Source organism: Colletes gigas, unplaced genomic scaffold (assembly GCF_013123115.1).
Source record: "Colletes gigas isolate AHSC1104 unplaced genomic scaffold, ASM1312311v1 Colletes_gigas_Sc00053, whole genome shotgun sequence".
Taxonomy (NCBI): Eukaryota; Metazoa; Arthropoda; class Insecta; order Hymenoptera; family Colletidae; genus Colletes; species Colletes gigas.
In genome coordinates, this window is record NW_025106682.1 from 491,177 (window position 1) to 504,881 (window position 13,705).

The 13,705-nt window shown below is 42.1% G+C and overlaps 1 protein-coding gene across 1 annotated transcript; it reads left to right on the forward strand.

Annotated features, from left to right (window-relative positions):
* Window positions 1–5,307: 5,307 nt before the first annotated feature.
* Window positions 5,308–10,452, forward strand: LOC122403446. The gene has a single exon (XM_043406975.1). It carries the CDS (start codon window positions 5,308–5,310, stop codon window positions 10,450–10,452), a length of 5,145 nt encoding a protein of 1,714 aa, XP_043262910.1.
* Window positions 10,453–13,705: the final 3,253 nt, after the last annotated feature.

The window sequence follows — 13,705 nt, forward strand, 5'->3', positions numbered from 1 at the left end:
CACGATTTGGGAGGATACCGGGAATCGCTCGAAGCATACTTCCGGTATCCTCCCCGTGCCCCTGCTTTGCGCCCACCCGCAGGGGACAAACGGTCCCCCCGGCAATCGCCCTGTCTCATAGCGGCAGGACGAGGCCACTTCGTCCTGCCGCCATCCGTCCCGGGGCCGCGTCTAGTGGCGGCTGCGAGCCCCAACTCGCAACCGCCCGCGACCCCGTTTCTACCCCTCGGCGGCCGGCAGCTAATGGCCGCACCATGCCACCGAGGGTGCCGCTCCGTGCGCCGGACCCGGACAGGAGGCACTGCCACCCCATCCGGTCCGACCCTACGCCGCCTGGCGGGAGGGGGGCTCCTATCAGGACCCCCCGCCCAGCCTGGGTGATGCGCCACGCCGAGGGGGCACTATGGGAGGGATTGAAAAAGTGTAGCTTCGAGGATTCGAGAAAGGCGGCGAATGTGAGTCTATCCTTGTTGCTCTCAACACAGCTGAAATTCGAACTCGCATAATCTCGAGTGCGCAGACATTTTTTACTTTCCGACCTATGTAGGCATATACACTCACAGCGGAAAGTATGTTGACACGTTTAAAAATCTTTTATTTTGGACTTTCCCCGGTTGTAAACAAAACACGTAAGGTTTCTATTCCTCATAATGCTTTGTCAGTGTTTCGTGAGATGGTACAAACAGTTGATATTCGAGCTTAACTTGGAATACAAGTATTTATTATTAAAACGTTCTTTAGTGCTGTGCGGAAAGTAAGTTGACAGATATTTTCGGTTGTATTTTACTCTAATTTGTTCAAAGTTTAGTCCTTAAATTACATTTCTCGTATCCTTCAACATTAATTGTAGTGTTTTATAGTTACATTTTATCATTTTCAAGGTAATATTATTTCAAAATGCAAAAAATTCGTGAACTCACACCATCTGAGAGATCACAAATATTTAATAGGCGTATGAAAGGAGATTCGCTTCGAAAAATCGCATCAGACTTTTGTATCTCTGCAGAAGGTGTCAGACAAATAGTAAATCGTCTGGAAAAGAATGGTACTGCAGAAAATCTTCCAAAATCGGGACGTCCGAGGAAGACCACAATCAAACGGGATCGCAGAATAAGAAGAGAGGTGCTTAAGAATCGTTTCATATCCACCTGACAATTAAAATCTGAAATGTGTCTCCCTATACAAGAGACACAAATTCGTATGCGAATAAAAGAAGCAGAATTTCATGGCCGGGTAGCGAGGAAACGACCGTTTATTAGTAAGCGTAATGCTCAAAAACGTTTAGCATTTGCTAAACAATATGTGAATAAAACGATAGACTTTTGGAAAAATGTTATATTCAGTGACAAGTCAAAATTTGAACTTCGTTCGAGTAAGAGAAGAAAATTTGTATGGAGAAAAGTAGGTGAATGTTTTAAACCCTCAATAATTATTCCAACCGTTAAGCATGGAGGTGAGTCGGTGTTAGTATGGGGCTGGTTTTCACTGGCTAGTGTAGGCAATTTACATTTTATAGAAGGTACACTAATAGGAGAGGTATATGTGAACATTTTGCAGCAAAATTTAGTACAATCAGCTGAAAACATGAACATCAAAGACTCATTTATTCTACAACAGGATAACGTTCCTAAACATACAAGTAAAGTTGCAAAGAAATATTTTAATGAAAATAATATTAATTTACTGTCATGGCCAGCGCAAAGTGCAGATCTTAACCTTATCGAACATTTATGGAACCATTTAGACAGAAACGTAGACGAACACTGCAGAAATAATAAAATCTTGTTCCAGAGGGCATTATCAAAAGCCTGGTTTGAAATAGACCAACATACAATTGATAAATTAATAAAAAGTACGCCAAGAAAACTTCAGGAAGTCATAAACAATCGAGGATATCGAACTTCATATTAAGTCCATACTTTCAGTTATTTCAAATTTTATTTTTTTACAAAATTACATATTGTCATCATACTTTCCGCGGATGGCTAATACAAATGTCAATTGTTTTGTAGCTAATAAAAATCATATCTGATTTATCATACAATGTATATTTTGTTACATACTATTAATCAATATTTGTTAATTGTTTACTTCCCGCAACTTGAGTTTTTTATTTAGCAGCGAAAAAATACTCTTTTGAAACTTGTCAACATACTTTCCGCGGCGAGTGTATGTATATGTTCCTACGCTTGGGTACAAAAAATACCCGCGATCACTATATTCGCCAAAAATACTAAGTATACAACTGGTCACCCGTGTTGATTCGGATATTTCATCCTACAACATGGTTGGGGACCAGAGGAAACAAAATAGCATGCGACTCACCAACTGTAGAATTCAAGCACCCGGGCGACGATGTCGCCTAGTAGGAGTCATCAGCGAAGTCATCAGCGACGTTAGAAACGAAGTCAGCATCAAGGTCAGCTGCAAGATCATCGTCGAGTTTCTCTGGATCCACAAGTACGATGATGAGATGTCAGGATCCTTTAAAAAGAAAGAGTAAATGTTTTTACGAAAAGGTTTCTACCGTATTTGAAAACTTCATGGCAAATTTAGATCAAACAATGTTTTTTAAGCGCACTCGGAACAAAATACGAAGAATACTTACATTTTTCGCATGTGGGCATCGCCAAATACTCTTTTTCGTATAGATACTGGTTTCTTGTCGAAACGTGTTCACAAACTCTCAAAGCATTATGGCGTCGCGTCTATAGCGTGACCGTAGTTTGACCGCAGTTGAGAGTCTCATGTGGTTAAATTGTAATTACGAGCTGTAGCAGAAATAAAACACGAATTTGTTAACAGACACTTATTAATATTGGATAAATGCATCGATGGATAATGACGAAAAGAAGAGAACCGATTAAAAATGAAAAATACGTTTGACCGTAGTTGAACGCCCCATGTGTTTGAATTGTAATTACGGGCTCTTACAGAAATAAAACACAAATTTGTTAATATGCACTTATTAATATTGTATAATTGCATCGATGGAGAATGACGAGGAGAATAGAAATGGTTAAAAATAAAAAATACGTACCTAATTAGACGCGAAGCTGTCAACGCACTTCTCACACCACTTTCCAGACGAAGAATGACGAACAGGATCGGACACGTCTCTCGCGCGAGGAGTGGGGAGTGGGGTGAGGGAGTCACGTAGTCCGTCTCGACTCTTGATGTGTATCTTTGAAATAAAGGTTAAACCTTATATCTCGAAGAACTGAAAATAAATAAAATTAAGACAGGAAGAAAATAAAATTAATATAAAAAGATATCAAACAAACAATTAATTAATGATTTATAATCTTTATACTCCTGTGACGTCACAATGAGAAGCTGTCATTGGCTCATCTAATATCGATCTGTTATTGGTTGCATATATAACTAGATCAATTAAAATATATTAATTATAACCATATAATGCGTAAGTATTAACTTTCAATCTAAATTTCAATCAGTTTTTCATATAAAAGTTTCTTTTGTTTCTACTAAATTTTCTAAAGATATTTATTTTAATTCTCACTAGATATCCAACCTTCTTTGACGCGGTGTCGATAACATTGAACTTGACGCAGTTTGGTAAGAAGTCTTCTACAGGCATAAACGAAGTGTAAAGTAGACGCCTAACGCGATATTTTTTCATAACACAGGGATTAAGGGCACAGACAATGCATAGTATAGACGCATAAAACAACAGTGTTAGTGTCACGCAGATCAGGAATTCATGAGTCCATCTCCAAGGTGAAGTCGAGAGGCCGGCGTCCGAGAATGTAAACATAACCTGACCGAGCTTTTAAAAGATAAGAAACGTATCGCTAACTCCTACTAGGCGACATCGTCGCCCGGGTGCTTGAATTCTACAGTTGGTGAGTCGCATGCTATTTTGTTTCCTCTGGTCCCCAACCATGTTGTAGGATGAAATATCCGAATCAACACGGGTGACCAGTTGTATACTTGGTATTTTTGACGAGTTAAGTGACCGCGGGTATGAAAAATACCCATGAGTTATATTTTTTTAGTGCAAGCTAGGGTCTTCTTGCACTCGCGTTTTTTAATGTTATCAATAAATATTACACAATATGATTATTACACAATTTTGATAAAATATATGAAATATGTTTATTATCTTTATATGAATTAAATAATTGAGTAGAATATGAATTAATATAATGTGAAAACATTATGTTCCGACCGATGCGGAACACCTTTCGCGATGATTCTCGAAGGTCCGTTTATGACACGGACGGGAGTGTTAGTTTATTTCGCGTTTAATGACCAAGAATATTTTAGAGTTTATTTTTCTATTACCGGCAATCTCATTTTCGCGATAGTAAAGTTTATTTCAGTCACTTCGAGTTTTCCATTTATTTTAGCCTTTAGAATTTCGTTTCGTTTAATAACCGACCGAATCATAAACCTGGAGCGGCCGAAGGGTCGGCCAAACCATGTGCGTAACGGTTGTTGCCGGGCACGGTCAACCTGGAGGCATCCTTGGCTGCATCGCTGGGCCTTCGAGAGCACCCCCATGCGTCCCATTGCCCTCACCCCCGCTCTATCGGGGTTGGCAAAGGGGCGTAAACCTTAGTGAAAATCGTAGTCTAAGATCCTGATTAGGGAAAAAGACGACCAATCCACTCGCGTGGAAAATCTTCGAGGTTTCGTGCGCGGACCCCGAACACTCTCGAATCAGACTAAACCACACTCGCAAAGAAGACACATCACCCATAGTCTCAATAAATAGTCGTGCTCACCAGAGCTTATACAAAGCAAAGGTTACAGTCCACACACATCTTTTGATAGGACTTCAGGATTCGCTGAAGACTCCTCCGCGTCGTTTAATCGTCGCTAAAATAATTGTCGACGCTGCGACGCATAAACATTTTTGGTCCTTCGAGCCGGATAGTGGTTCCGGCTACAATATACAATATCGCGCTTGAGTTGGACAGTGGTTCCAGCTATTATACAATATTGTACTCCATTTGGGGAGACATTGGGCAAAGACCAGTGGAAGCTAAGCCAGGAAGCAGATTCAGAAGGCGAATTCACGAGAAACCAACGAGCCAACGACGTTCCTGCACGAACGACAGCAGCCAAGCGAAGCAGTGAGCGGTAGTTGGAGAATCATTCGACGACGGTGATCAATCGTCATACAAGAAGCAGAAGGAGTGCATCAGCATCCTATCAGCAGCTGAGCAGTATCGCATCTAGCGTCCAGAGACGGCAGTATCGCAATAATCTGTATCGGTGAGTGCTAACGATTCACTTTCCAATTAATCTATCCCATCCACGTGTTTCGATCTCGACAATATGACACCCTCGTTAGAATCTGCTGACCTTAAAGCATTGAGAAGGCGTCGCGCCGCGGTTAAGGCCCAACTAACGCGTTTAAAGTCATTCCTCGCAGAGCAGCGCGAAATCTCGATCGCTGTATTGGAAATTCGCCAGTCCAAATTAGAGCAAATATTCAATGCCTTTTCGGAAGTGCAAGTAGCTATTGAAATAGCAGACGAAGAATCTGACCATACGCCGGAATGGGAGTCGTTCGAAGAATATTATTATAGTGCCGCGGAAACAATCAGCGAGCGGTTGAAAGAACAACGCGGAATTAGCGGAACCGTGTCCGCAAATCGAGTAGTAGAATCGCCAAATACAGTTAGACAAACTAGTTCACTTTTACGCAAGATAGAAATTAAGCCATTCGACGGCAATCCCGTAGAGTGGCATAGTTTTCATGACACCTTTAAATCCCTAGTGCACGATAATGACGAGTTGATCGGTGTGCAGAAGTTTCACTTATTAAAAAATGCTCTTCGTGGGGAGGCTATCGCAGTAATTGAAGCATTGAACGCGACAGAAGGAAACTATTTGGTGGCTTGGGATTTGTTATGCAAGCGATGCAACAAACCCAGAAAAATTATAAACGCACACTTGCGATTGTTGATCGATCTTCCGGAGATCACTCGAGACACACCCGGGAACCTCGGACAGTTAGCAGAGAAGGCTCAAGTACACGTAAACGCATTAAAGGCCATAAATCAACCCACCGAGCATTGGGATGCATTTTTAATACATATCGTGTCTAGTAAACTAGATAAGAATACTCGCCGCGCGTGGGAGCGTACATTAGAAGATGAGGAAATTCCCAAGTTTAAACAGTTCTTAGATTTTATCAATAAATATGCGCGCGGGGATGATCTTGGAGCGGATATCTTAAATTCTTCTAAGACAAACAACACTCATGATAGGTTGCGCCCCAAGGCTCAGGTTCGCAATCATTCGTACATATCAACGAACGAGCGACAGCAAAATTGTGTAATGTGCAAGGGGGAACACCCAATTTATTCATGTACCCGGTTTCTGCAATTGTCCGCTCGCGATCGTTTAAACATAGTTAAGAAGGCGAGACTTTGCATAAATTGTTTACGTCCGAACCATGTCGTGATTAATTGCCGATTAGGAAATTGTCGTAAATGCGACAAGAAGCATCATACGTTGCTTCACTTTCCGACCGAAACACCAGTCGGGACGAGCCAAATCTTATCCACCCCATCAACATCCGCGGAAGGCATTAAGACCACCTTGACCGCGTCGTTCGATTCGGAAGTATTGCTCGGCACCGCTAGAATCACGATTTTAGACAAGCACCATAAGGAGCACGCGTGTCGCGTATTATTAGATAGTGGCTCGCAAACCCACTTTATTACGCATAAACTCGCGGAAAGGCTGCAATTGAAGCAGAAAAACATAGATCTGTCGTTTTCCGGTTTAGGGCAACTCAATACAAATGCGAAGTATTTAGTTCAATCCACGATAAAATCGCAAACTAGCCCATTTAATGCAGAGGTAACATTTATTGCCTTACCTTCGATTACGGGGAGGTTGCCGTTGCGCCAGGTCAACCTGAGCGATTTCCATATACCGAGGCACGTACAATTGGCAGACCCAGAGTTTCACAAACCAGGGGAGATAGATGCACTTATTGGTAGTGCGTTGTTTTACAAATTATTAGAAACGGGTCAGATTAAACTACATAGACCCTCCGTCATATTGCAAAATACGCAAGTAGGTTGGATAGTTACCGGCGAGGTAAATAATCAGATAATCAGCAAACAAGGTAGAGCAAGTCAAGTGTGTCAGGTAGCTACGTCTCTTGATGCCGAAATTAGTAGATTTTGGACAATCGAAGAACTTCCGGAGAAAACTTTCTTGTCCGCGGAAGAAAAGGAGTACGAGAATCACTTTAGAGAAAACACAACACGTAACGAACGCGGACGATATATAGTTAGGTTACCGTTCAATCAAAACCGGGATCTTCTCGGCAACTCGAAGATAATGGCTTTAAAACGATTTTATAGCTTAGAGCGCAAGCTCCAGTCAAACTTAGAGTTAAAAACACAGTATACAGAATTTTTACGCGAATATTTAGAATTAGGGCATATGACGGAGATAGAGAACGAGCAGGATAGTGTAGGGTATTATCTACCTCATCATGCAGTGATAAAGGAAGCAAGCTCGACCACAAAGGTTAGGGTAGTATTTGACGCCTCCGCGAAAGGTAGTTCCGGTCTGTCATTGAATGATACTTTGTTAATTGGCCCGACAATACAAGATACATTGTTTTCGATACTTATTCGATTTCGTCAGCACGCGTTTGTTCTCATAGCCGATATGGAAAAAATGTATAGGCAAATTATAGTTCATCCAGACGACAGAAAATACCAAAGAATTCTATGGCGCGAATCGACGGCGGAAGCAATCAAAACATTTGAATTGAATACGATCACTTACGACACCGCTCCTGCACCCTTCTTAGCCACGCGTTCATTGAATCAATTAGCTAAAGACGAAGCAAAAAATTTCCCTGTAGCGGCAGAAATATTTACACGCGATTTTTACATGGATGATTTGCTTACGGGAGCAGACAGTTATGAAACAGCATTAGACATCAAGCAGCAATGCGTCGCGTTAGCTAGAGCCGGAGGTTTCCATTTGCGACAATGGACCTCCAATGACACAAGGTTGATTGCTGATTTGCAACTTAAAAATCAGCAACAATCATTATGTCTAGATCCGTCACAAACAAAAAAGACACTAGGCGTATATTGGAATCCAGCGAATGATCAAATTAGTTATTCGTTCAAACAAATATCGCTAGAGCAATCTCGCATTACCAAAAGAGTGCTTCTATCACAGATTGCACAATTGTTCGATCCACTCGGTTTGCTTGGGCCAGTAATTATCAAGGCAAAAATCGTAATGCAGCAATTATGGAAATCGGCTGTCGACTGGGACGAACCTGTTCCCCAAAGAATAGAACAAGCGTGGATAGAGATAAGAAACGAGTTACATTTACTCAATAGCTTTACACTTCCGCGTCGAACCGCCATACAAAATGCAGCATCGCTCGAACTGCATGGGTTCAGTGATGCTAGCGAAAGCGCATATGGTGCATGTATATATATCAGGTCCACTAACGAACGTGGACAACACGCGGTAAATTTATTATGTGCAAAATCAAGGGTTGCGCCCTTGAAAACAATATCGCTACCGCGTCTCGAACTTTGCGCGGCCAGGCTCCTTGTAAAATTGTACAAGGAAGTTAGGAAGGCATTGCATAAGATAGAATTTAAACAAGTTAGATTTTGGTCCGATTCCACCATCACGTTACATTGGATAAAAACACCACCACATCTATTAAAAACGTTCGTTGCCAATCGGGTGAATGAAATACAAACGGAAGCTCGTCCGGACAAGTGGTTCCATATCGCAACAGCAGATAATCCTGCAGACTTTGTTTCGAGAGGACAACTTCCCTCTCAGCTGTTGGAGAACACAATGTGGAAATTCGGCCCACATTGGTTAGGGTTAGATGAATCTCGCTGGCCGGTCACTCACTTAGATGCAATAGAAATTCTAGAGAAAAGACGCCCCATAACTCTAATTACGCAACCATCCGTAGAGTTGCTAAATAAATACTCATGCATTGATCGATTGAATAGAATTCTAGCATATATCCTCCGGTTTTGTAACAATGCAAAACGCAATAATAAAAAGAGTACAGGCCCGTTGTTAGTAGCAGAAATTCGAAACGCACATTTTCGAGTGATTAGATTAGTTCAATTAGAAGCATTCCCATCCGAGATAGAAAATTTAAAGAAAGGCAAGAGTATTTCGAAAAAAAGTAAACTAGTTAGCTTAAACCCATTCATCGACGAGAATGGGATTATAAGAGTCGGTAGCAGGTTAGAACACGCCCTGCTCAGGTACGAACAGAAGTACCCCATAATATTACCGCACAGACACCATATTACCGAACTCATAATTAGACAGGTACACATGAGACAATTCCATTCCGGGATGCAAGCCACCCTACAAACAATACGATTGAAGTATTGGCCTATATCTGGCAAGAGCATTGTCAAACAAGTATTACATAAATGCATTCGCTGTTGCAAATACAACCCCAAGACACCACAATACCTAATGGGGAATTTACCCAAAAATAGAGTTACGTATACACGCCCATTTGAAGCCGTAGGAATCGATTACTGCGGACCCTTTCTTATTAAAGAGAAGAAATTTAGGAATCAAACAAAATTGAAATGTTACGTGGTCGTTTTTGTTTGTTTCGTAACAAAAGCAATACACTTAGAACTAGCCACCGATTTAACGACAGAATCGTGTCTTGGAGCACTTAAACGATTCCTTGCGAGAAGAGGAAAACCGCGTCATATTTATTCCGACAACGGCACTAATTTTGTAGGCGCGAAAAATGAAATTAGACAGACGCTTGACTTCTTACGGGCTAATGAATATAAAGACAAGATGCAGCAGTTCCTAACACAAGAAAACATTGAATGGCATCTGTCTCCTCCGCGCTCTCCGCATTTCGGCGGACTTTGGGAGGCTGCAGTACGGTCGTTCAAAAGGCATTTGTACAAAACAATTGGTGACGCTATGTTCACGTACGAGGTATTCTATACGCTAATCGTTGAGATCGAAGCAATTTTAAATTCTCGTCCTTTGACACCTATATCCTCTGATCCCAACGATCTCCTAGCCCTATCGCCCAGCCATTTCCTTATAGGTGAGTCATTAGTGAGCCTACCGGAATACAATTTTGCTGATACGCCAATCAACAAGCTGTCACTCTGGCAGCATATCCAGAAAATCAAACTCCATTTTTGGAGAAGGTGGCAAACCGAATACTTGCAGGAGCTGCACACCAGGAGCAGATGGCACCTTGGAGACGGAGTAAACCTTAAAGAAGGAACTCTGGTGACCATCCGAGATGACAACTGCCAACCCTTGCAATGGCAAATGGGACGGATAATTGCGTTACACCCAGGCGAAGATGGCGTGGTTCGCGTGGTCACCATCCAGACCCCGCACGGCACGTATAAACGTGCCTTGAAGAAGGTGGCACCGTTACCAATCGAAACTAACACCTAGTTCGTCGTTATATGTATCATATGTATTATTTATGTACAGTTGTAGGATAATTAGGATTAAGAGCCTCACACTTCACACCCTCTCACACATTTACCCAGGTATATAACACATTTTCATTTGTATGTTTCTGACTATCTTGTAGTTATATTGTAATGTTAGGTATATCTTGTATCGTGCGCCACAGTTAGGTTTATTGTATATCCAGACATACTTCAGTCGTTTTGCATAACATAACCTATCACAAGTTAGAGAATAGGCATAGTATCCCGCCCCCGCGTAATAGTAATACAACACTACGTTAGAAGTTGATCGATTGCATCGATCAACGGGGGGGAGTATGTTCCGACCGATGCGGAACACCTTTCGCGATGATTCTCGAAGGTCCGTTTATGACACGGACGGGAGTGTTAGTTTATTTCGCGTTTAATGACCAAGAATATTTTAGAGTTTATTTTTCTATTACCGGCAATCTCATTTTCGCGATAGTAAAGTTTATTTCAGTCACTTCGAGTTTTCCATTTATTTTAGCCTTTAGAATTTCGTTTCGTTTAATAACCGACCGAATCATAAACCTGGAGCGGCCGAAGGGTCGGCCAAACCATGTGCGTAACGGTTGTTGCCGGGCACGGTCAACCTGGAGGCATCCTTGGCTGCATCGCTGGGCCTTCGAGAGCACCCCCATGCGTCCCATTGCCCTCACCCCCGCTCTATCGGGGTTGGCAAAGGGGCGTAAACCTTAGTGAAAATCGTAGTCTAAGATCCTGATTAGGGAAAAAGACGACCAATCCACTCGCGTGGAAAATCTTCGAGGTTTCGTGCGCGGACCCCGAACACTCTCGAATCAGACTAAACCACACTCGCAAAGAAGACACATCACCCATAGTCTCAATAAATAGTCGTGCTCACCAGAGCTTATACAAAGCAAAAGTTACAGTCCACACACATCTTTTGATAGGACTTCAGGATTCGCTGAAGACTCCTCCGCGTCGTTTAATCGTCGCTAAAATAATTGTCGACGCTGCGACGCATAAACACATTATATTAATCGTATGATTGAGTAAAGTACCTTACATCATTAATATAATTATTAAATATTCGTTTTATTAATTAATACATCATATGATGTATTTTATGTGCAAGAAGGCGTTTCGCGACTGGTCGTTTTTCAACTCAAAGTGTTAAAAAGTAATGGATATATACTTTTAACGTGTGAGTCCGGATAGAGGTGTGGGAGTATTATAGGGGAAGTGAATCGGACACAAATGGTTTTCTTTTCGTCGGTCTTTAGGACCGACCTTTTATTACAAAACAAACCAAAGAAAACCCAAATAACAATTATAATAAATTAACGAGACTGTTCAATGAGAATATTAATATTCGGCCTCGTGTCTGGCCGTTCCGCGAAGCTGGGTCGCCGAACTCGCAGGCTTGAGGTAGGCCAAGATTCCTATGAACAGAAAAACACGACTATGTGTTAGACACACGTACACGGTATACGTATCTTCGTCGCGCTCGTTTGCTCGCGCTCCTGGCTTCGTAATTCGAACGTATCGGAGCGGAGAAATGTAAACTTTCGTAAATTACGAAATATAAAAGTGGACTGTATTTTGGCTAGGAAAAGAATTAAACTTCTTTTCTTCGCCGATTCAGTGGTCGATTGCCCAGTGGACGGGGATGCAAGAGGAGGTTGTAAGGCTCCTAATGCACTGTTCCCGTGAGTATGCACACTGAGTCTGTGCGTCGAGTCGCACTGCAGTGCACTGCACGACCGTCAATCTGCGGCTTCTCTTAACACGTTCCAACAGATGACTTATTTGCCGAGTTACTGCGAGCCCACACACGTTGTTCACTGCCGATACTACTCGACGTGACGTTGCAGATTTTGAACTACGCGGGGGCCTGACCCACGACTCCGTTACTTCTCCGCACTGGTGCTCCTCTAAACGTTACACCGGCGGGATCTGTAGAAATAAGGAGGCGAAGACCGAAAATCACACGTCCAAAATGGACGTGGACCTGACTACAGTGAGCCCACCAGGAGGTACACCACGTAGGTGCCTCCCTTTTGGTGTCTCCTAAGCCGAAGGGCAATCACACAGAAGTATGGACGGTACCGCCGACTTCTGTATGATTCAACGTGTATACGTTGGAATCGACCTTTAAATTCCGCACAGGAGGGGTCGAACACCCTATTGGTGTATTCTCGAGCCCTCCAAAATATGCAGTAAATTTAAACTAATTAAACTCGATCGAGATTTGCTCGAACGAGAATCAGGTGAACTTGCACGAATCGAGATGCGAATCGTGTTTTCCAAGCAAGGTGGGAATGAATTTCCGACCTTTTCGAGCAAGGCTCGCTACACCCTTTTAACAATAGCAGTCTTTTCGGCTTTCTCGCAAGAGGATTTTCCCTCTTAAATCGCGATTAACTTCTGATCGAAATATGATCGGGGGCCGATGCGTCTCGGTCAGAAGTCGCCGTAAGAATGTTTACGGATTGACAGCCGAAGACGTCGCCGCGGTACTCTTACTGGTCGTTCCGTGGCGCTGTCTGAATTTCGGCCGTCTCTCCTTGTCACATTATTGGCGCACTACTCTCTCACGGTACTGACGTCACTAACACCGTTAGCACACTCGAATCGAAAGGTAATGAGCCGTTACCGATGCCAGAAAAACTAATAATACACACGTTTTTCAATCACCGTTCGCTATACAAATCCAATTAGAGATAATCTCTTGGTTATTGTACGTTAACAGGATTAACGGTAATTGCGGCCGAGGATAATCGCTCGGCATTATGCAATCTTTAAACACAAAGGAACATGCATGTTAATTTTATTTTTTTTTAAATTTACTTTGACGACAGAATCGACCAAGGTTAATTGAATATTTTGAATAATAATTTAACTTTATTTCAATTTGCAATGTAAATTATTTTATCATGAAATCTTTATTAAAGTCTTACATTTTGAACAATTAAAGGAGGGTGTTAAGAAATGCCCATTTTTGGCATCGCCCGGAAATGAAAAATTCATGCAGGATCTTTTAGAGTGTCTCCCAAGGAACAAAAAATGTCCTTATCACTTTCCCGAGAAACGATGGGAAAGTTGACAAAAATACGTTCAAAGTATGAATGTTATGATAACGTAACTTACGTATATTCTACATTCCGTCGTCTTCTTCTTCGGATATCGAACCGTCTTCGAAATACGTAGTAAGGAACTCAGCAGGCAGATGAATAGAAGCATGAAAT